The sequence below is a fragment of the Synchiropus splendidus genome, chromosome 13, assembly GCF_027744825.2.
Source record: "Synchiropus splendidus isolate RoL2022-P1 chromosome 13, RoL_Sspl_1.0, whole genome shotgun sequence".
Taxonomy (NCBI): domain Eukaryota; kingdom Metazoa; phylum Chordata; class Actinopteri; order Syngnathiformes; family Callionymidae; genus Synchiropus; species Synchiropus splendidus.
Genome location: NC_071346.1, coordinates 14,945,992 through 14,967,946, shown reverse-complemented (window position 1 = coordinate 14,967,946; position 21,955 = coordinate 14,945,992). Strand labels below are relative to the sequence as shown.

The 21,955-nt window shown below is 44.4% G+C and overlaps 1 protein-coding gene across 1 annotated transcript; it reads right to left on the bottom strand.

The window, feature by feature from the left end:
- Positions 1 to 1,708: 1,708 nt before the first annotated feature.
- Positions 1,709 to 18,825, bottom strand: chd8 (chromodomain helicase DNA binding protein 8). Its single transcript, XM_053882507.1, has 39 exons — positions 18,725 to 18,825; positions 16,430 to 17,473; positions 15,412 to 15,720; positions 14,475 to 14,588; positions 13,902 to 14,398; positions 13,654 to 13,765; positions 13,139 to 13,345; positions 12,704 to 12,772; positions 12,562 to 12,617; positions 12,362 to 12,479; positions 12,194 to 12,277; positions 11,395 to 11,532; positions 11,125 to 11,246; positions 10,745 to 10,988; positions 10,496 to 10,672; positions 10,272 to 10,415; positions 10,047 to 10,145; positions 9,801 to 9,960; positions 9,053 to 9,263; positions 8,785 to 8,980; positions 8,540 to 8,710; positions 8,163 to 8,453; positions 7,630 to 7,850; positions 7,327 to 7,529; positions 7,091 to 7,247; positions 6,931 to 7,020; positions 6,677 to 6,780; positions 6,468 to 6,591; positions 5,933 to 6,008; positions 5,563 to 5,828; positions 5,249 to 5,478; positions 4,292 to 4,921; positions 4,129 to 4,226; positions 3,832 to 4,047; positions 3,660 to 3,755; positions 3,475 to 3,588; positions 3,158 to 3,259; positions 2,976 to 3,080; positions 1,709 to 2,893 (listed from the first exon to the last, which is right to left on the bottom strand). Exons 2-39 carry the CDS (start codon positions 17,372 to 17,374, stop codon positions 2,522 to 2,524), a joined length of 7,668 nt encoding a protein of 2,555 aa, XP_053738482.1. The 5' UTR covers positions 17,375 to 17,473; positions 18,725 to 18,825; the 3' UTR covers positions 1,709 to 2,521.
- Between the last annotated feature and the right edge of the window lie 3,130 nt (positions 18,826 to 21,955).

Below are 21,955 nucleotides of genomic sequence, written 5' to 3'. Positions count from 1 at the left end.
CTCGAGGCTTGAGATTAGGAGAGAGATGGCTGTAGTGCTGCAAAGTCCTTTGCCACTGAAGCATGTCATGGGGTGTTTAGGTCTTTCAAGCTGACCTTGTTCACCCTCCTCCTGGGGGGTTGTGACCTGACCTGGGTTCTCAAGTAGGGGGCAGGGTGGGGAGATTAGTGTTTGAGGCCAGCAAATGTCCTTCCACTTGATCCACACCCACGGGCTGCTTCTTTTGGTCAATGCAGAGAGTGCTCTGTTGCAGCGCTTTTCCATGGAGAACAAGGTGTTTCTACACTCTGGTGGTGGAGGAGGCCCCAAAACCTCAGCATCCCACTTTAACCAGCTAGAACTTCACATTCCATCCTCTTCGTTGAGCTGCGAGTTTAGCATTGCTCAGTTTCTAGCGCTCACTTTCGGTTGAGTTCTCCTGTGGGACTATATGGTGCACTCAGACTCACAGTGAAGGGAACCAGAGGACCAAGTCTGGTTCAAGAGTGGCTGCAATCTCAGGTGGAAAGATTAGATGCTGTCTACAAGCATCTTCTAGTCCTGGACCATGTCTACTTGTCCAGCTCCTGGTTTGATAGGTGGATTGGTGGGCTTTTCCCTGTACAACACATCAATGATATTGGTGTTGGTGATGGTGTTCCTCTAAGAGAGCTGTTTCCAGACCTTTGAGGACCTCATTGTGCAGTGTCCTTTTATGAGGCTGGTGTTATAGGTAGGCAATATGTGTTGGATAGTCGATGGAGTGGGGCGCAGGCTTTGTTGCCGACGCACTGCAAAGTATGTGGTTCTTGTTTTCAAGAAGATTTTGACTCAGAATGAATCTTGTTTTTAGACTGTGGGGCTGCATCACAGGCAGCTCCTTCTGAGCTTTCTCGCTTTCCAAGCCATCCCACCTCCAACCACTGCACCTGCTTAGAAAGGGAGACAAGCCTTGCACTCCGTCCGCCCCCCTCCTCCCAGCAGCGCACCTCTTCTACAACCATTTCCAAGTTGGTCTACTCACTGAAAGGCCAGACCCTCCTCTTCCCATGATATTGTTACATGTCAGGACTGACAGAACTTGTTGCATGGCATCGTAAAGGTGTCCACTTCCATCCAGTTACCAGGGATGGTGCAACACCAGTGATGGTCTGACCTTGCAATTCATCAGGAACTGAGGAACTCTACAGTGAGCATCATGATACATAGTTTAAGGACACCTTTGACATCGGGCAGATTTAAGAAGGACAACATGGGACCCCCAGTCGTCTTCACGCGATGGTTAGCTCCATCCTCTCCAGAGTTGTTTTTAGGACCTTGCAGATAGTTGAGTGACCTCAATTCACATGGAACACATCCAAACTGCACAGCAGAGTGTGAGCTTCACACTGATGTTTTCCAGATTATTGGTGATGTTCTGCCTTAGTTGCGGCACATGGTTTATGCCTGACCTCGAGTGTTGCATTCAACCATACAACACACCCCTTTTTATAGCTTAATCGTAGTGAGATAGAGAGAAGGACATTTTGATGATTTCCCCTTGGAATGCTGCTTTTTTGCCTCCTAAAAAGGTGACAAAAATCGGGGTGACCAGCCACCCCCCTCATTACAGCCCATAATTAGGATGACGTATGAATGACCTGAATTATGCAAATGCTAATCCTGCTTCAGTCTAATATAACTTGGGTTGATTCTGCCTGTGCAGTTTGACTCAAACGCTGTGTAATAAGTGAATTGAGTTGGATCACCCACTTTATTGGAATATCTATAGTAATAAACAGTTTGGTGTCGGACAACAAGCGAAGGCTCTTTGCTGCTTGCGGCGGATGATGATGTCACAAGAATACACACAAACATGTCGTCACTGTAGATTGCTCTTATTCATGATCACAGATACAGTCGGGTCATAAAACAAGAATATTAATTCACTGCTGTCATCTTTGCACCACAGTACATCACTGACTGGCTCTACATTGTACACACACACCCATCGTCCTCTGACCGCCTAGGTAACAATTCCGCCACCGCCACCCCTCGGCCCCCAGTGAAAACAGTACATCCACAAACTGGATCGTCCTTATAGTTCAGACTCATGTGAACACAAAATGTGCCGCAAACAAGTTCTGTGGATTTGCTCAGTCTGGTGCTGGACCGGTTTTGAGGTTCTTAGATAAGAAAAAAAAACAAAACAATGGTTATCTACAGCAGGGGTCCCCTTTTGGTCACCAGTGGGAATGTTCATGGGTGAGGAGGAAGAGGAGGAGACTGGCGAGGCATGATGGGCGAAAGCTCATAGGCTTTCCATCAGAGGTAAGAGAGAAGGGCGACAACTCATCCATATTAAAGAAACAAAACAGATGGGTGCAAATCTGCTCAGTTCATTGAAAAATAATACTATATAAAATAAATGAATAACAGTAGCAACATAACACATTCATCCAGAATCGATACATTGTCCTGTAAAAATAAATGAGGAATAACTTGATTCATTTAGACAAAGGGGACTAAGTCACGTGTGTTTGTGGGGAGGGGGTGAGATCAGTCAATCCTCCGAGCTGGATGAGGAGTCTGAATCTTTCTGTGCTATGATGACATCGTCCAATAGAGCTTCCTGATCTGAGCTGTCATAGTCCCCCTGAGAGAGGCTGTCCACCCCCTCCATCTTAACATCGAAGTCCGCGCTGGTGAGGAAGTGATGGGAGTTGTCCAGGTCCTCCTCGTCCATCATGTAAGCCCCGTCCGACACCAGAGTCTCCTCCTCCACGACGCCGGTGGAGTCCATAATGCTAGTCTCTGGAGTGTGGTGAAGGTGGTGATGGTGGTGGTGATGGTGGTGGTGACGCCTGCGATTCTTTTTGGGAATCTCAGAGTGCTCCGTCAGCAGCCGATGGAACAGTGTCTCGGGCAAGAAACCCTGAAATGCGGGGAAAAAAGGGTGGTGTAAAAACAGCCATCATGACGACGCTGCGTTGCGTTCTGGAGCTGAGGATACGTACAGAGTTCCGAACTGTGTCCGACCAATCGGGTGCGACAGCGTTCTCTGGATTTTCTTCCAGATATTCCCGCAGGTCCTGCAGCATTGGGCAGAATGCTGTCCCGACCTTCAGCAGAGAAACTCGTGTCAGCATAAAACACGACGCCTGACATTGATTTGAATTTGAATTATGTCAACATGAACCTTTTTTCCAGTCCTCATGTTGATGATCTTGACCTTCTCACTGCCTGTCAGTGCCTTATCAGCCCTCCTCTTCCTCTTCCTCTTAGTCCTGTTCACAAGCAGCTGAGACAGAAACAACATTGTTTCATATCTGGAGAGGCGACGTGACAAACTAAATAGTTCATCTGCTCTTCACTCAAAAGAGATTAAAAAAAAATGCTAGAACTGAAAACTACAATGGAAGCAGGACAAATGTGGAAGGCATCAGGACGTTCTCAATCCACTGTCTCCTGTACGGTTGAGATCAGAGGTGAAAAACATGAGCACTGCATGTGTACCTCCAGCATGTCGCCATCTGCATCGTAGTCTGGGTTCTGCTTTAACCAGGCGGAAGGCTCTCTGCGGCGAGGAGTCCGGTCCAACGGGTCCAGATACGCTTCCGTGTCGGAAAACTGAAGAAGAAAAGAGGCGACAATGAGGAAGGGTGGGGGCAATATTACAGAGTGGTCGGATGAATGCGTACCTCCTGGTCTTTTCGCTTCTTGCGAGCGCTGCTCTCTCCCCCTGACCCATTGGGCATCAAGGCTTGTTTGGAAAAGGTCAGCTTCAGCCCCTCTTCCTGTGGAGAACAGCACAATGAAGTTTTGGTTTACTTCAAGCAAAGACAGTGAGAGCTCAAGTTCGGAGTCCCTTACCTTCAGAAGTTTAACAGTGAACTCTCCGTCCTCTCCATCTACCGGTGGTACAACAGACTGGGCGCTGGGTTTGCGGATCAGTCTGGTGTACGACAGCTCGTCTCTCAAGTCAGTGGGGTTAAAATGAGCCTCTGAAATGGGGCGCCGCCCGGAGGGCCACTGCCCAGTGAGCACCAGTGTGCACAAGTTGTCCAGACGGTTGATCAACACCCGGTCCTGGGGGGAAACAAAACAGAAGTCACACACAACTACATCCCTTCAAGAGGCCGTTTCCTGGAGCTGGAAATACAACGGTACCTTTGGCCAATCAAGGCGCAGAGGATCCGGTGGTGGATGACCATCTCGTGATGTCGTCATCGAGTGTAAACCGTTGTCATCACACATCTTCATACTCACTGTGAGTCGAAGACAGTGGATAGTTCAGAAATGATAGCCCACCAAGATTATACGCTCTACACACCTCCATCCCCCTCTTCATCGCTGTCTCCACTGTCGTCACTGCTGCCAGACCGATCAGACGATGAGGAACCGGAATCTGAATCGGAATCAGAGTCCGAGCCGCCTGCTTTGACCACGCCGCCGTCTTGACTCCTCTTGAAGGTCCAGTCCGGCACTTGGGTCTTGACATCAATGTGAGTCAAAGGGGAGCTCTGCAGCTCAGCACCGAGTTCTCCGGTGAGCAACTGAGTGCCGTCGTCAAGCAGCTCCTGCTTCATGCCAGGCACTTCCAGCGCAGTCTTTGGTTGGCTAAGGAGCATGACAGGCTGAGGTGGGGGCGGAGGAGCCTGCTGGTTCTGAATGAACTTGTCCCGGGCGAGACTGAAGGTGAACTGGGTGTCGGGGAAGATGGAGAGCTCAGTGCGACTGACCCCGTGCAGCGATGCGCCCAGCATCAGCTGATGGTCGTGCTCTGGTAGTTTCCACCAGTTTGGAAGCTCAGAACCCCGAGGGGCAAGCAGCAGGCGCTCCTCCAGGAGTGGGTTGGTCAGCACTCGCTCCCGGAGGCGACGCAAGAGGCTAATACGGTAAAGTGTACGAGAGGCACGTTCCTCAGTGATGGGGGCTACAGTTTGGGCAATGGCTGTTGAATCTGGAGCAACAGAGAAGGCCAGCATTAGCACACAGATCACAGGTGCACAGATTTGAGCTAGCATAGGTGCACAGATGAGACAGACATTTATGTGTTATAAATTGCCATTTCTTTTCTGTAAAATTTAAGGTGGTGTATTAAGTCGCTTGGCCAGAAAGCCACAGAATCACAGAGCATGGTGTGGCAATTTGTAAATGTCTCCCAACATTTCTGTTAGCTAAAATGTATTTATACAAAGAGTACAAGGAAACACATCACCCGTGAAACTATAATAAATGTGGTCTCTGATAGGAACCAGTCTTAAAGCCGACAGGAAAAGCATGTTACCTTCTCGACCTGGTCGCAGGGAGCACACCCTCCGACACATGGCCACGAAAGCGCGGAAGTACCGGCTGAGACTCTCGTCCGTTTTTTTATCCAGACGGGCAAAAGTCCTGAAGCGGGTCCAGTCGAAGGACTGATCGTTGTCCTCCGGAGACGCAGACTCCTTCTTCAGCTTTTCTACTCCGAACGTTGAAACAACACGGTAGAAGTCACACTCTTCGCGACGGGTCCACCTATAAAAAGAGGGCGGGAAGTTGAAGACGAAAAACTCAAACAGGTATTGATACTTGTGACAGCAGAGAGCAGAAACAGTTCACCTTTGCTGCCGCTCCTGTCGAGCGATCTCCTTCAGCTTAGTTGCCTGCTCGCAGCGCCGCCGTCTACGGTCGCCCTTCGCCTCTGCTTCAATCTTCAGCTGCTCCTGTCTGTAACTGCGCTGGTACGCAGTGACCAGACGGCGTAAACGTGCCGTAAGAGCCGAGCTTGAAGGCCAGCTGCCACTCTGGTTGGTGGATGTGTCGGGGACGACCGGACCGATCTTGTCTTCGACCGCAACCTCATCCTCTGCATTTAGTGCCTCAGGCTGAAGACATAGAAATAAAAATGAATTGCAACATCCTTTTATAGGTGACACCATTAAGTGATTACAGAATGTTGTTCTGACACGTGTGACGAAGAGATTCTCACCTCTTCATATGCGTCTTTGGGAACTCTTGAAGCCGGCTTGAACTCAGGGTCTTCAGAGTATTTATCATACTCACCTCTGTGTGACACAAATTAGGAACCACAGACAACACAGTCAGATAAGGTCCAGAAAAAATCTGTGCACAGACCCGTCATTAACCATAATGAGCTGCGACACAACCAACACAACAAAGCAATGGGATTTGGAAAACACAAAACAGAAATACAGTCTACGGTGTCGGATAATATGCCGCAACAACACCTGTCGCAGCTTGTGTTAACACTTAAATCGGTTACAAAATAAGAATTGCACAGAATTTTGTGTGAGTTGTAATAAATTCTAGTGAGACAGAGAAGCATACATGGGGTTATTACAGCTACACTAATGTGACCCCGAAAACTGAGTGAAAGAGGCAGATTCCACAAAAATAGCTTGCCGTGGTAGTCACTATTTGAGTGAGGAAATTTGTCGTCTATATGCGTTTTCCAACAACAGGGAGAGACGCATGAATTGGAGCAAAAATGTTTCTCTACTCACTCTTCTCCAAGCTCGGTGTCACCAGTTTGCTGTTCAGCATCGATGGCCTTATCATCCGGCCTGCCTGCTCTCTCCAGGAAGCAGAGACAGGGGTCCGCACGCATAGTAGTGTACATCTCATAACCTAGAAAGAAAGTGTGGAGAGACACTCAATCACACGTTTGACATTGATACTATTGCTTTTTCTATTGACTTGATTGATGAAGTACCATGTTTAAATACACCAGCCAGTAAAGAGCGGTCGGCCTCGCTGTCCCACCATCCAGCGGGGACCTCCTGTTGCTCCATCTCTGGCATCCAGATGTCCACATCTCTGAGTGGAGAAACACATGGGTTATATGCAGCTAATAAAATCAACATTTACATTAAGGGCATTAAATACCCAGCAGTTTGTACCAACATGTCTTTGCTGTCAACCACATATGAGTAAGTGATAATATAAACACAATCATATTGTTCGAACCTGATGTCAGCGCCTTTCAAAACTGAGTCAGCATGTTCACCAATCACCTCCTGCTTCAGATAGTAGAGCATACGGACCCGCAGCAGCACCCTGAGGGAGAGACGTTTCAATACAGGAATAGACTGTGTGAACGTGTTGAGAAAACCCCAAGGTCACTCACTTGTTACACTGGTGCTTCAGGTGTTTGCGGTAGCTGTCGTCCAGCAGCAGTGTGTCAGGGTTGTACTTGCGAATCCACTCAACCTTCTGGATGTCAAACGTGCTCTGAGCTTTCACCCGCTTACCCTTCCTGCCTCTGGGAACAGGGATGGAAAGACCTGTGCGAAGAATGCATTTCTGTTAAGCGCTTGATGCTTGTCAAACGGAAAACCAAGATCAGAAAGAAAGAAACCTCACCAGAGTGGTTGAGCAGTGTTTGAGGCTCCCGTCCGTTCTCTGGGGGTGTGATCAGCTCCCAAATAAAACTCTTGATGTTCTCGTCCCCACGATAGTGAATCAAACAAAACACTAGGATGACGCGACAGATAGTCTCAACATCCCGCTCACTCAGGCGCCTCTTACACCTGGCGTGGGAGAGAATGTCCCTCCAGCGACCCCATCTGGTAAATATATGAAGGTACATGTGAGCATCACAGAAAGAGAAAAACACCAAAAACCTAAATGACTAATCAGTAAAGAACAGAAGGACAAAGGTCTAACCCATAGACAAGGAGGTGCTTTTCCACCCGGAAGCAGTCAGTACGACCATAGCCATTTCCACTGTGGCGATCGGATCGTCGAGAGGAACGCGAGTTTCGAGAGTTGGCGGGTGGATACTCCTCGTCGCTGTCCAAGTCCGATATTTCTCCACCTTCCCCTCGTAAGCTGGAAAACTGTCGGGTCTGTTTGCGAACTCTGGGTGTATCAATCACCAGTGTGTTCTGGAAATTAAGAAGAGATTTGTTAAAACACATCTGTAACCCCTCCAAATCAAATAGAACTTCACCATGGCCAAAACACAAGGGGGAAGTTAATACAATTCAGGTGGTCCATAACGTCAACCCCTGGTTTCTTAAAAGAAAATGCAGCTCAGTTGGGCAACTTGTCAGTGTTCTGCTTGTTTGCGTTGGTATCCAGCAAGACCTCTACCAGTAATCTAAGAGTAATATGATTATTCAAATTCAAAAATAAGATCCAAAATGATCCGCAAACCGCCTACGTTTAGCTTTATAACAATGTGTTATGTGGCTCACCTTTCTTGTGAGCGAGTCCATATCCAAGTCAGCTTTCTTTGCCCACTTCTGCCAGAACTCTGGATCATCGAGGGCGATGTCGTTTCGGTTTTCAGACGCCACAAAGCTGGCTTTGGAGAAAGTGGACCCCTTGCCCTCGCTCTCTATGGTGATAGTCGTAGCTCTTCTCTGGAGGATTTGGTCAATGTCTTCCTCACAGAAGCGACTGCCCTCATCATTCTCGTCCATGATCGCAGCGTAAGCGCCTTTCCTCAGCAAGTCCTCGATCTCCTTCTTAGAAAACTGCTGGATCTGTTGGGGAATACAGCAGAGATGTTTAAAAACAGTCTGAGGAAAATCCAACTTAAGTGCCTACAAAGCAGCCAGCAGGGACTCACCCCATTGACATTACTGTCTTTATTGCCACTCATGCTCTGCAGGACGGCCCGGTCAAGGCCCAGTTTCAAACTGGCTTTATCCAGCATTTCTCTCTCATAGGAGTTCCTAGTTATCAGGCGGTACACCTTAACAGCCTTTGACTGGCCAATACGATGGCAACGAGCTTGGGCCTGGAGGCATTAAAAGAAAAGTTAGGAATAGATGTTAGAATTAAAGCACGTAATGTTTGAAGACGACACCCAACCTGGAGGTCATTCTGGGGGTTCCAGTCTGAGTCAAATATGACACAGGTATCAGCAGCAGTGAGGTTTATACCGAGGCCACCAGCCCGGGTACACAGGAGGAAGACAAAGCGGTCAGAGTCAGGCTTGCTAAAACGATCGATGGCTGCTTGTCGCAGGTTTCCACGCACTCGGCCATCAATTCGTTCATAAAGGTATCTGGGGAGATCAAAAACAACAATGAGCTCAAAGTTCTTATCATACGAACGTCGCCCAGCGGAGAGGCCATACCTCTTGTTGATGAGGTAGTCCTCCAGGATATCCAAGCAGCGCACCATCTGAGAGAAAATGAGCACTTTGTGCCCTCCAGCTTTTAGACGAGGAAGTAGCTTGTCCAGCAGCACCAGTTTGCCGGCAGAACGGATAAGAGCCTGCAGGTGAAAATCTGGTGCCATTGGGTCGTAGACCTCCCGAAGTTCTGCTACAATTTTCTCTTCTGCGCCTGAAAACAACACAAGAAAATTCAGAGATACAAAAAATGAGTGTGTCTCGCAGGATTCATTACTAAACCACAACAAGGTTTATCAATGACCCATCAATCCAACTAGGTGCATGTACCTATACTTCACACTCAGCTTACAAGCAATACAAGGTGTAAAAAACTAACACTAACTGGTGTGCCAACAAAAAAAACAACATTTAAGTTCAACAACCTGGACAGGTGTCCGCTTGTCAATAATTAAAAATGATTTTGAGTATTCATTGACCATTTAACCAAAACTTTTAAGAGAGTGAGGTGGACTCTTGTGCAACACACAAGTCTACAGTTTCTTGTTTCTAGAAAATGTGGGCGGCAAATTCAAAGAAATGGAACAAATGAAACACATATTTTAGTACTTTAAATACAGAGCTTTGTGAATCAATTATAACTAATTTAACATACCGAAAACTCACACAGAAACCACTGAGAAAATGTTGTGCTGAGTTTTAACAGCTGCCACACAATGAAATTGTATGGAGGCTAGCTCAGAACATTTACCATTAATGAGGTAGGGGTGATTGCAGCACTTCCGCAGCTCCATCATAGTGTTGAGCAGGTTGGGAACATTACTGTTACTGTTTGCCCCCAAACTGAGGAAACTGAAGTTCCTCTCCAGGATTGCTCTGTAGTACTTCTTCTGGACATCAGTCAACTCCACCTTTGAAAAAGAGAGAGGAACATTTAGAAAATACCAGATATACAAGTCTTTATAAAGTGTATAAAGTGAGCCTCTTTTGCACCAACCTCAATGATAGTCTCTTGTTTTGGAGCCAAATTCTTCTCAACGTCCTCTTTGAGCCTTCGCAGCATCATGGGTTTCAAGATGGCCTGCAGCTTCTGGACCTGTTTGGATGGGGGAGGGAATAATTGGTAAATAACGACGCAGAGACCAAGTCTAAACAATCTGCTATGATCAGAGAAAGACGTGGACAAATTCAACGAATACTTGATTTTGAGTATTAACTTTACCTGCTCTTCGGTTTTGAGGTCCCCAAAATCTCTGAGAAACTCGTTCTCTGAGGGAAACTGTGCAGGTTCAAGGAAGTGGAGCAAGCTGAAAAGTTCTTCTACAGTGTTTTGAAGAGGAGTCCCAGTTAACAAAACCTTGTGCTCCTGTGATGAAACATTCAGAACACAGTTGAGCCCATTTCTAAAACATAGCAGCCATTTTGAATCATGAGCCCAGTACTAACCAGATCCAACATCTTCAAGCTGTCCAACAACTTGCAGTTGCGATTCTTAAGGCGGTGAGCCTCGTCAATAATCACGCAGCGCCAGGAGATCTCTCTCAGCTCAGGGCAGTCAGACAGCACCATCTCAAATGTTGTGATCAGGGCATCGAACTTGTATGCTCCAGGGATTAGGTGATCCTGTACACAGAGAAGACGTTTACATTCAGCTGGGGAGTGAAGATCTGTCGTGATAGGTCATCTTTTCGCTACCTTGTCATCCTTGCAGTACATCTCATACTGCTGAATCATCTGTCTGCTGGCCAGGCTGCCGTGGTAGACGATGGCGTTCATCTGGGTCCATGTGGAGAATTCTCTCTCCCAGTTGGTGATGGTGGAGAGCGGTGCGATGACCAGGAAGGGACCCTGGATGCCAGCGGCATAAATCTCTGAGAGCAAGGCGATTGACTGGATGGTCTTCCCCAAACCCATCTCATCGGCCAAGATACAGTTCTGCCTGCAGGTCAAAAGATGAAGAATTAATTCACAACTAGTCTTTCTGAGAAGACTCTTATAATCTCTAGGAATATGGAATGTAAAAATCTTGCTCATTAGTTGGTCAGGCATAGCTTGAGTCAAGTTAAACACCGTACCTGTTGTACCAATTGAATAGAAGCCAGTTGACTCCTTCTAGTTGATACTCTCGAAGGGTATTGCCATTCTTGTACTCCCGGGTCTCTTCCAGCTTATTCCAGGTGCCAGCTGGAGGTCGCGGCTAACAAATCAAAACCAATTAGTCAGCAATGAAACAAAACACAAAACAAAACACAAATGACTGGGATTAGGGAACTCTAAAGGGGACATTTGGATTAGCTGTAATAAACAACATAAAAGATAATGCACATTAAGAGGAGTCTCCTTACTGTTCTCTTGAGGCGAGGTTGGCGGTTTTGGATTTTGCCAAACTCTTCCACCTTGCCCTCGTCTACATCTTCTTTTAGCTCCCAAGTGGCGTCTTCATATGGCAGAGAGCACCACTTCACCAGGTAATAAATAACAGGCTGGGGAGACGAAGGCACAGAAGAATAGCGGTTACAAAAAATAACCAAGCAGCAGAGGTAAGTGTTAAAAAAAGACTAGACAGAACAGAGAAGACAAAATGACACCAAGAAGAGCAGCTTTAACACTGTTTTGATTGTACTGGGATTACGTCCAGTAAAACATCTACATTTTCTCACCTCACAGTGAGAACAGTTACCACAACCTTAACTGCTCTTAAATATAAATGCATCTTACATGGGCATCCATTTATTTATTTCAAGAACTAAGTAAAAGTTCCAATAAGTTAGAATGTCTGCTTCAACCAACATGTTGGGAATGTGGTCAAACATGTTTTTGGCTTCAAGAAGATCATTTTGTACGACAACTAAAAGAATGCAAATAAAGACAATATACAGCAGAAGTAGAACTAAGTCATAGTAGTCGCAAAGGAGTACGAAAATTCTTTGACACCTGAAGAAGAGACATTCACAATAGTCATGTGTACTGTAACTGGAACATAAACAAGTGATGTGAGTGCATACTAGAAATGGTTTTGTTGTATTTTAATTCATAAATTATCACGTGTTAAATAAGTAGCTGCTCAACAGTTTTTATTTATTCTCCACATAAAAAACCACAGCACACAAGAGAGCCAACTTGAAAAAACAGTTGCTTTCTCACCTCTCCATTGTCTTTGTCCACACTGTGAGACACATCTAGGATCCTGTCCACTTCAACATAGTCGGGGTTAAACGGCTCCTCCTCCTGTGGCGACAGAGCAAAGGCTCAGCCAACTTGTTCATCTAATGGCAGTTGAGTGACAACATGAAGCAGAGATTTCCCTCTCACCTCCTGAAAAATGTGTCTCATCTGGGCATGTTTGGCTTTAAACCGTTTGATCTTTTGATGGATCCTCTTATCCTTCTCCAGCTGATCCAGACTGGCCCACTCACAGTGCAGGTACGAACTAAAAAAACAGGAGATTGTATAGTTCACCAATTAAAATGGCAATACGCATAACACAAACAAAACAACAATGAAAGACTTACTAGTTCTTGTATTTGACAAAGAATTCTTCCACATTGATGTATTGGCCTTGCATGACCTTGAAGAAATAAACCAGGTGTTGGTCACAATAATTGTTTGATAAAAAGGAGCACACTAAGCCACAAGAAAAACAGAGAAACGCACCTCCTTTTTGGTTAACCTCAATGACAGGATCTTGTCCACAATAGCAGCATCCTCCTCACTTGGGTTTTCCTTAAGAACAAAACAAGCCCTTGAGAAAATCAGCCAAAAACTGAGGTGCCTGACGTTGACCCCTGATTTGCTCTAAGATGCATTTTAACTTCAATGCGCAAACTATGCAGTACATTCAAAGGAAGAACTGGGTATATAGATGAATAAAATGATCAAACTACAAATTCTAGAAGGAAAAGCATCAACAGAGATGTTTAGTGATTATATACCCAACAAAAGAGTATACAAGATATTGGTCATTTTTTTCACCTCTCTTTTTGGGTGAGTACAACGTGCACAACCTTTCTAGTATCCATTTACAGTGCAACACCAGCCAGCACTGGACAACATTACTCTTTACTCCCAACTGTATTCCAGCATACTCACCACAAAGAACTGCATGCTGGGAAGTCCTTCACTATCTAACGGGATTTCCTGCTTCAGCTGAGCTGCTGTCCCACCACTGATGGAAGCCACTGCTGCCGCTGTTGTTGTCACATCGATATCTTCTTGCTCGTCCTCATCATCAGTTATCTTGATGTCGAGGTCTTCGGTGTACTTTTTCCTTTTCACCACACGATTTGAACGCCTCTTCTGGTCAAAACAGATACACAAGATGCAATTAACATGATAGCGTTTGCGTTTGTTTTGCAGCATTGTCAGAAAGTGAAATTACAGAGATGAAGCTTTATGCATCAATACTAGTCACTTCGAGCGTCAATACGACTGCAAAACAATTAAAAATGGTAGATGATCAGGAAATAAAAATTTTTTCTTCCTGAGTGCACAATGTGGTGTTACAAATTTCACATGTAACATAACTGAGCAACAAACGGTGATGTCACAATATACAGTTAATGAAAATGCATTTTGTTTAGAAAGATGCGTGCAAGTGTCTCTACCATTGTCAAGTCATCTTCCAGAGCTGCAGGAGATGCTGGGCTCATCTCTCCATCAGAGTGGTCTGAGGATGGGTTCCTCTTTCTCTTCTTGGCTCCTACCAGAGTAATTGTGCTGAAAGAGAAAGAACACAGCATTATCATTTGAACCAGACTAGATTCAGACTGACTAAAAATATCAGTAATAACTTGTGGATGTGACTGCAGTTGTTTTTTGTAAAACAATATATATTTTCATCAGTTCAACTCACTTTGTTTTGATTTTGCTCTTGTTCTTGTTGCCAGCACCGACTATGACCATGCCGCCTGCTACTCCTGGTGTACCTGGAGTTTTCACTTTACACTTCACACCCCCTCCTAGTGACTTATTCATAATTGCTCCAGCTATTGGGCTCTTCTTCTTGCTGCTTCCTCCACTGGACTTCTTCTTGGTAGTGGACACAACAGTGATTGTTCCTCCTACTTCTGGGGATGTCTGTGTGGACGGCAGCTCGTCCTGGTTCAGGACACGGGGAAGGTTCTTCTCACCACGGGCTTTGGCTCTGGCAAGTGCCTCAGCGACTATTCGATTGGCCTTCTCCTGTTTACACAAGATCTCCACACGTCGCACAGAAGCCGGCTCACCAGGAGCCTTGGTGATTCGGATGGCCTGGGATGATGTGGTGGTCGTGCTGGAGGGGCCTGCAGCTGACGAGTTGATGACCTTTACCACTGAGAGCGACCCACCGCTTGATGTTGCCGTGCTCGTCTATGAGAGACAGAAAGTTTTAGTTTAAAAAAAAATAATAGCATGTTTGTAGCATTTCCTTGGACATATGATCTACCTGAGGTTGCAGCAACATTTTAACAGGCAACGCAACTCTCTGCCCACCCTGGCCTTGAGATATCTGAAGCATCTGTGGACTGCCAGTATTGCCAGCACCTGAAACAAGCTGGTACTACATGAGAAGAAAGGGAGACCAGTTAAAAGTAGCATTGGGAAAATAAAATATAATAATTTAAGTATATAAAAAACAAGTTATTTGCATTGCACCACTGTAGAAATTATACATGTTCATCCACAAAATTTCCAGGGGACAAAAATCAAAATTTATCAAACAACATATCTTCAGGATGACTACTTTTCTATAAAACAAAAAAAGAATGGTCCATTGTCCAACACTAACACCATTACAATGTAGAGTTGTCACGATACTGAAATAGCAAACTCGAAATTGATACTCAGGAAAATATTCAATATTCTATACCGTGTTCAATTCCAAAAGGATAAAAAAGTACAAATTATTAAAAAGGCACATATGCATTTATGTTATTAAAATAATGACACATAATCCTGGAACATGTCTTAATGATTCCAGAGAATGTGATATTTTCTCACTGCATCTGAATAACAACCACTTCTCGATGCCTATCCTGTGGCCCACCAACAGCAACACGACGCATCGACACACCGATTTTCAACAAATTTTGGTTGTCTACATTATCGATGACGTAAACTAAGCGTACACTATGGTCACTCCTCATTTCCACGTTAAAGTTCAGTTTCATTCATCCAAGAGGAGTTTAATGTTTGGACTGACAAGGAAGTGGGGCTTTGGCTGCAAGTGATTTAAATTTACAAGTGCACCACTATATGGGGTTTAATGGAAAACTTCCTGGCGGCAGCTCTAAGCAGAGGTTGGGCACCAATGACCCCCTTCATCAAGTCCCTGATGCTACAACACTCATAGATAATGACATAATCGAGAAAAACGTTCTCACCTTGACTCCACCTTGCTGGTTGGGTTGCTGTTGCACTTGCAGTTGTATGGTGAGAACCTTAGGTTGTCCTCCAGCCTGGCCAGCAGCCCGACCCTGGGTCAGAGCTGCAAGCTGACTCCCTTGAAGTACTAGTTTGCCCCCAGGGAGCTGCCCTAGCACTAGTCTGGTGGGCGTCTGGGTTTGTTGCTGTGGTCCACCTTGTTGACCAACCTGCTGGACCTGGGCAACCTGTGTTTGCCCTGCCACTGCTGCCGGTGCCGCCTGGGAAGGTTGCTGGAGCAGTAGGGTGATTCGTTTTCCTTCTCCGCCCTGAAATTACATGAGGAGAGCCTCAAGTCCAGTCCATATGTCTAACAGACTGGTCCTTTTTCTTCTTTATTCTGCAACCATCATCCACATAATAATTCTAGAACTTTGGTTTCTTTGGTTCATTTATATCATTTTAGAACTCTTAACACACTCCTTCTGTTGCTTTGTTGATTTATTACAGAGAAAGCTTAGGCAAAATTTATTTGCTTTATACAATTAGCTTACATAACATTCCTTCCTTTTCCTTTAAAGCACAAAGCCATCTCTTTATAACAAAATTACATGTGTAGCCATGATTCTAACAGCTTGAATTCTGAATGCTCCTTGAACATTTGGCTTTGTGTCTGCCAGCCATTTCTGAGTGAATAAATATTTCTCCACTACCAAGTTCATGGGGTCGTTTTGATTGTTCACACAAGACACATTTCTAATTTTCTCTGCAACAGCCAGTTGCATTTCGAAGGACATTTTGCTTCCCATAATAAAATGTTCACACCTTCAGTTGATTTGCTGCTGTTGTATCAGCAAGGTCAGATGAGTATATAGATGCTGCTATATGTTGAGTTGAAGCTAAGTGAAAGAGTCTAATTCCATTCAAACAGAACAGAATTATAATAATGAAGAATACACAAAGTACGGATAATTACAAGGAAAGAAACCAACTGCCAGGCAAGAAAAAAATCTTCAGCAACAACCATCATTAGCTTACCTGTGCTTGGGTCTGCATGGCTGGCTGTAACTGCACTTGACTCTGGGCTTGGATCTGGATCTGTGCCGGCTGGGCTTGTTGTTGAACTTGGAGTTGAGCCTGGCCTTGTGGAATCTGTGCTTGAGATGGGATCTGCACTTGCATCTGCTGGCCTTGGGTCTGCTGCGGCATAGAGGTGAGAAGCACCTGCTTCACTGGTCCATTGGGTGATTGCAGTAGTCTCTGCACCCCGGAGGTACCAACCTTGACTTGAGCTTGGCCAGGTGCTGCCTGGTTGACAACAGTTCCACCTTGTAAGATTGACACTCCGGGCTTGATGGGTGAACCTGACATCACGCGGATGACTTTTCCTCCCGCCTGGCCTGCAGCTCCAGGTACAGTTTGCAGGACCTGGGCCTGACCCTGGGGACCTTTAAGGATAACTATTTTTCCCCCTGCTTGCTGTGTGATGGCAGCTAGTTGCTGAGGAGTGAGTTGGTGAGTTATCTGAGTGAGCTGTTGTGTGGTGCCAGCTCCAGCAGAGCTGGAAACAGCCATTGATGGGCTCAGGAGGACGGTGCTGTTGGAGGGCACACTTGTGCTGGTGGTGATGGCCCCACTGGTCTGGGCCGCGATTTGGGGTGCATTTTCCACAGAGGTGAGAGCTGGTGTTATAGCCGGAGCTGCCGCAATGGAAATAGTCTGAGCCACCGGAGTCGGTTGAACAATCGGGGCAGCAACAGAGGCAGGATCAGGGATGGGGTGAGTTGCCAGAGGAAGGCCAAGACCTGTATCGATCGCTAGCTCAGGTGCAGGTTCTGGCTCCACTGGGGGGTCCACTTGGCCAAGCGCCAACTTTAAAGCCTCCTCCACGGGATCAGAGACTTGAGAGTAGGAGTCATCTGGTAGGGCATCCAAGTTAAATAGAGGTGTGTCCTCAAAGAGATCCATGATTGGATCTGCCATCTTGCCCTCTCCACAAAGGGAGATGGGCACAACTTTTAAGACACTTCTGAAGGTTAGCTAGACTCTGTGCACGTCCTTTTCTTTCAGTGTTTAAGTGAACTGAAACAAAAAAAAGAGAAACAAATTATAGAAGAATTTACATCAACTCAAACAAATAACAACTTGGAGGACAAACCCTCCAATAACAAAAAAATGGCACAGAATCATCTGCATGTTTTTTCTTTAAGCTTGACATACACCAAGCAGATAAAGAATATTCATATTTTACAGACAAACAATTCTCATACAACATCAAAATTCTTCAGTTACCAATACTGCATTCAACTGAACAATGACATCTACACAAAGGCAAAGTGACTTTCATACATAACAGACCTTTAATTCTCAATAATATGTAAGGTCATAACAACAAAGATCCATAAAAGATCCTCAACTTCCTGCTACTGGACGGGGCTACAGGACGTTTAGTCAGCTGATTCTTGTGAATGTCCATCCGACCACTTGAAACACCTACGAAAAGTCTAATGACTGAGACTAGTATATTTACTAACTAAACCCTGCTCTACAAATTGTGTGTTATAAACATGTTAAAAGTATTTCAGAGAAGTTGTCTCTTCAGTTTAAAATGAGCTTTTCTTGACATTAACACCGGCACATATAATAAATTGATATATAACTTACACGTTACCAAGACTTGTCCCAGCAAAATTAGTTAAGCGAAGAAAAGCTACATTAAGTTAATAAAGTTTTGAAGAAACTCCATTTGACAGAGGGACCTGATCGATCTGTGACCCAGCTACTTTGTTCATTCAAACTCATTGTGCCGTCGCACTAGCGCTTTTAATCGTTTCCCACGAAAGGTAACGTGTCTAACGTATTCAATTTTTAAAAAAGTGTACATGTGAAGTGGTCAAGAATGAGTAGTTGGGGTGAGAGGTGGAGGGTACTGATGCTGGGGGATGCTGCCCTCTTCTCCAAGTCCCTCTCACAAAACCGTCGACTAGCATTAGCTTGCACCGCTAACAAGACGTAGCTGTTACAAAAGCCTATGTCGCGAAATCAACCACACACTGCTAAACACGGTGTATTGTGCTTTCGCTGTGTGTATCACACTCCCACGTCCTTAACTTCCATCCATTCTGTCAACCGGACCCCTACAACATCGTCAACAAACCGGACCAAACCAAAGCAACGTGCCACAATAACCATCGCCCGACAACGTTTAGACACAGGTTAGGCCGCGATACTCTTTCGCTAGGTCTGCCTCTATTTTTCGGCCAAATACCAGAAAATAATCGTCATTAGGGCTGCCTTATGGGTCCCAGTGATAAATACGGGCGCTAAATTTACCTTTGCATCGACACACATGGCTTTCTCCGTCTCACAACACTGTACGGGTACAGGAAACGGCCAGGGAAGAGCAGGAACTAACATTCTGCTAAGAGAGTCGGTACAAAGCCCGCCCATGTGGGGTTTTATCAAAGCATCATTGGTCGACTCACCCACGAGCCGGCTAAATGCTTCGTTCCCATTTGCGTGTGCGACCGTCAGTCACATGATAAAACTGATCAAGGGCGGGATTAGAACAATAATGCGGCCTAGTTGATAGAGCGGCGCTGTGGCCGTGTTTTTGCCGCGAATGATCGGTCAAGAAAGCGCACACGCTGTTAACACCACTGCAACGGTTTCGGTTTTATTCAGCGCTATTAACACGGTCCTTGATCGTTTTCCAGCATAAGTCGCTGTAGCGACAGCCGAGTCCATATTCTAAAAGGTGATGCTCGATTCATTTAACTTGCGGAACCATTTGTGATAAACTATTGAGGATTCTAATCTCACGATCGCAGTGTTTTTTGTTTCCTAGAGCGTTATATGATGGATATAAAAGGGAATGCACTTAATAAATACAAAGAAATTGTGATGATTAAACAGCGATCAGATCTCTGTGGGAAGGTTCGAATCCACCATTACTCTACTGTGGGTTTACAGCGAAGAATAAAGGCGCTCTAGTCTAACCTGGGTGGCCTGTATGGAGTTTGTATGGACTCCTCGTGACTACAAGGGTTTCCTTTGGGCACTCTGATTTCCTCCCACACGTGTTGCGTGGCAATAGGTGCCCAGAGATGAGGTGTCCAGGGAGTCTCCTGCCCTTTAACTTAAGACTCCAGCCCGTTTAACCGAAAGAGAAAAGGGATGCATCCAATATGTGTATTAATAGAGAGAACTTCATCTGTCTCTGATTCTTGTCCTCAAAGAAAACTGAATTTTGTTCCAGACATTCAGAAAGATAGGTACCTTTTGTTTCGATTACTTTAATTGTGAGATGTCCACCCCAGCTTCCAAAGTACTTAACATAAATTGATTTAAAAACGTGTTAGATGCAGTTTAATTTCATTTTCCTTGTGCAGTAGTTGTGCATTCACATCACCCACTCAACCTGGAAACATTTTAAAAAGCTTTATACTATTTTATTTTTTATCCTGTAATACATTAATATGAATAAAATAAGAATGGATTTAGAATCAGACATGGAGAGATCTGATTGTTTGTAGTAGAACAATGGGCAGGTCATGATGCTCTCTGGCTTATTAGAACACAACACTTGCATTATGACATTAAAATGTTCTGACTGAACCCGGTTCGTTTTCACTGTTTTACAGTACTTCCTAAAGTATAAAGACATTTGCATAATGCAGACTCTAGTTTCCTCTCTCAGATCACAAACATCCACACATTGTACAGTATTTCAGCAAACTATTATCCTTACACATCACTGCTCCTTCAATTCAGAGTCAACTAGATTTGACTATATCATTATTGAACAAGTACAAAATAAAACTGCTTGAGAAATTGCTGCTAAAGAAGAAGCTGTAAGGGCCCTTGTGGCCACTAGTTGGTGCCCCATACAAGCTGAAAACAGAACACAATGATAGCAAAAAAGGTTTTCATGATTGTACACAAGGTGATTAAAAAAATGTTTTTCTCTCAGTGGAAAGAATGATGATGTAGAGGAGTGTGAGGAAACTAGGAAAGGTAAGGCAATTCAATTTTATTTGCGATGATGACACTTAGTCAAATTAAAAATATATATATATTATGTTGAACAGTCACATTATTTGGAGACTTAAAAAAAATACCCCAGATTGAAAAATGTTTGTTTGAACGTCACAATAAAATTGGTATAGATTTTCGTCTGCATACCAATACCAATGTCTAACTTGTAAAGATATTTTTAGAGCCTTGATCTAATAAAGACTTTTATTGACATCAACTACTTTATTCATTTTGCCCGGAGCTCTTGGTTATTTATTTATTTATGCCGGTGTTTTACGCCAGCGGTCGCTCTCAAAACCCCCAAGCAATATCTCATTCAAAGCATTATGATTAAATACAACAATAGATTCATACATTTGTGTTCAGAAAATCCCCAGCAGATGAGCAAAGATGAAATCATAAATCGCCATCTGTTTTACCACTGTGTTTAATAGACATTGGCATTAAAAGATGGAGAAAGTGGTTCCACCTAAGATCCAAAATGATGCCAGAATTAAGATCAATCCGCAGAGGTTTTATTTTCACAGGTTCACTGCTTTCATTGAGCTGGTATTGTCAGTGATGCCATGCAGTTTAGAGTCCAGTAGTCTGGTTGAGAGACAATATTCAAACAGTGTGAGAAAATATTTGGGTGTAGCCTCCATATGCATTGAAAATGAAGATGCCGCTCCATTCATCACGGTAGTAATGGGTTGATGAGGCTTCACGACAGAGACACACATAAGCACTTCATTTGGGACATAACAAATGCATTTATTTCAAAACATTCATCATTTTCCCACCATAAAACTTTAAAAAATTAAATTTTTGAGTGGTGTCATCTTCTATCAGTGATGCCACTTAAAGAAACAGTGCCAGAATGTTTATATTTTATGGTAACATATAAAACTGCATGGCAGGCACAAATTATTTTTAAAGAAGAAATTATTTTTAGACAACATGTCGTACAGTATCAAGTACTGATGGGTAGCTGAAGTTTCATGACACAGTATTGAAGGGCTGATGAGGTTTCATGAAACAGTATCCTGATTTTCACCAGATGGCGCTGTCTGCTGTAAAACGTTTGGACTTGAACAACAAATTCAATGAAACCTCACATCATTTCCAAAGCAAGAGCACCATCTAGTGGCCTCTGAAAATTAGGACACTGTTTCATCATCCCAGCAAGACAGTCTCACGATACCTCACCAACCCATCACTAGTATCAAGGGCAAAACTGTAATAATTTCATGAAGGGAAACTTAAATGAAATATAATGAAATCAAAATTGAAATGTTTGGTGCCCTGTGGGTCTTTTCACACAACATTGTGGGAAAAAGTGACTAAGAGATTGTTGAATTCATATTTGCAACAGCTTTTATCATTTTAAAAATATTATTGCACACTAGGCACCAGTTGCGTAGAACAACCCACATTGTTTTTTGGATGGTTGTTGCGTGCAATCTGCAATGCATCTTCTGTGGAAAGAGCACTTACTATTACAGTCATATCTCATCTCATCACCTGTCTTTTCTGTCTTTTCTACAC

Coding starts and splice junctions, on each gene's coding strand:
- chd8 (XM_053882507.1), bottom strand. CDS start 17,374: ATGGCAGATCCAATCATGGATCTCTTTGAGGACACACCTCTATTTAAC. Junction 13,346..13,653: donor TGGAAGATGACTTGACAATG/GTAGAGACACTT, acceptor TGTTTTGACCAG/AAGAGGCGTTCAAATCGTGT. Junction 12,480..12,561: donor TTTGTCAAATACAAGAACTA/GTAAGTCTTTCA, acceptor CTGTTTTTTTAG/TTCGTACCTGCACTGTGAGT.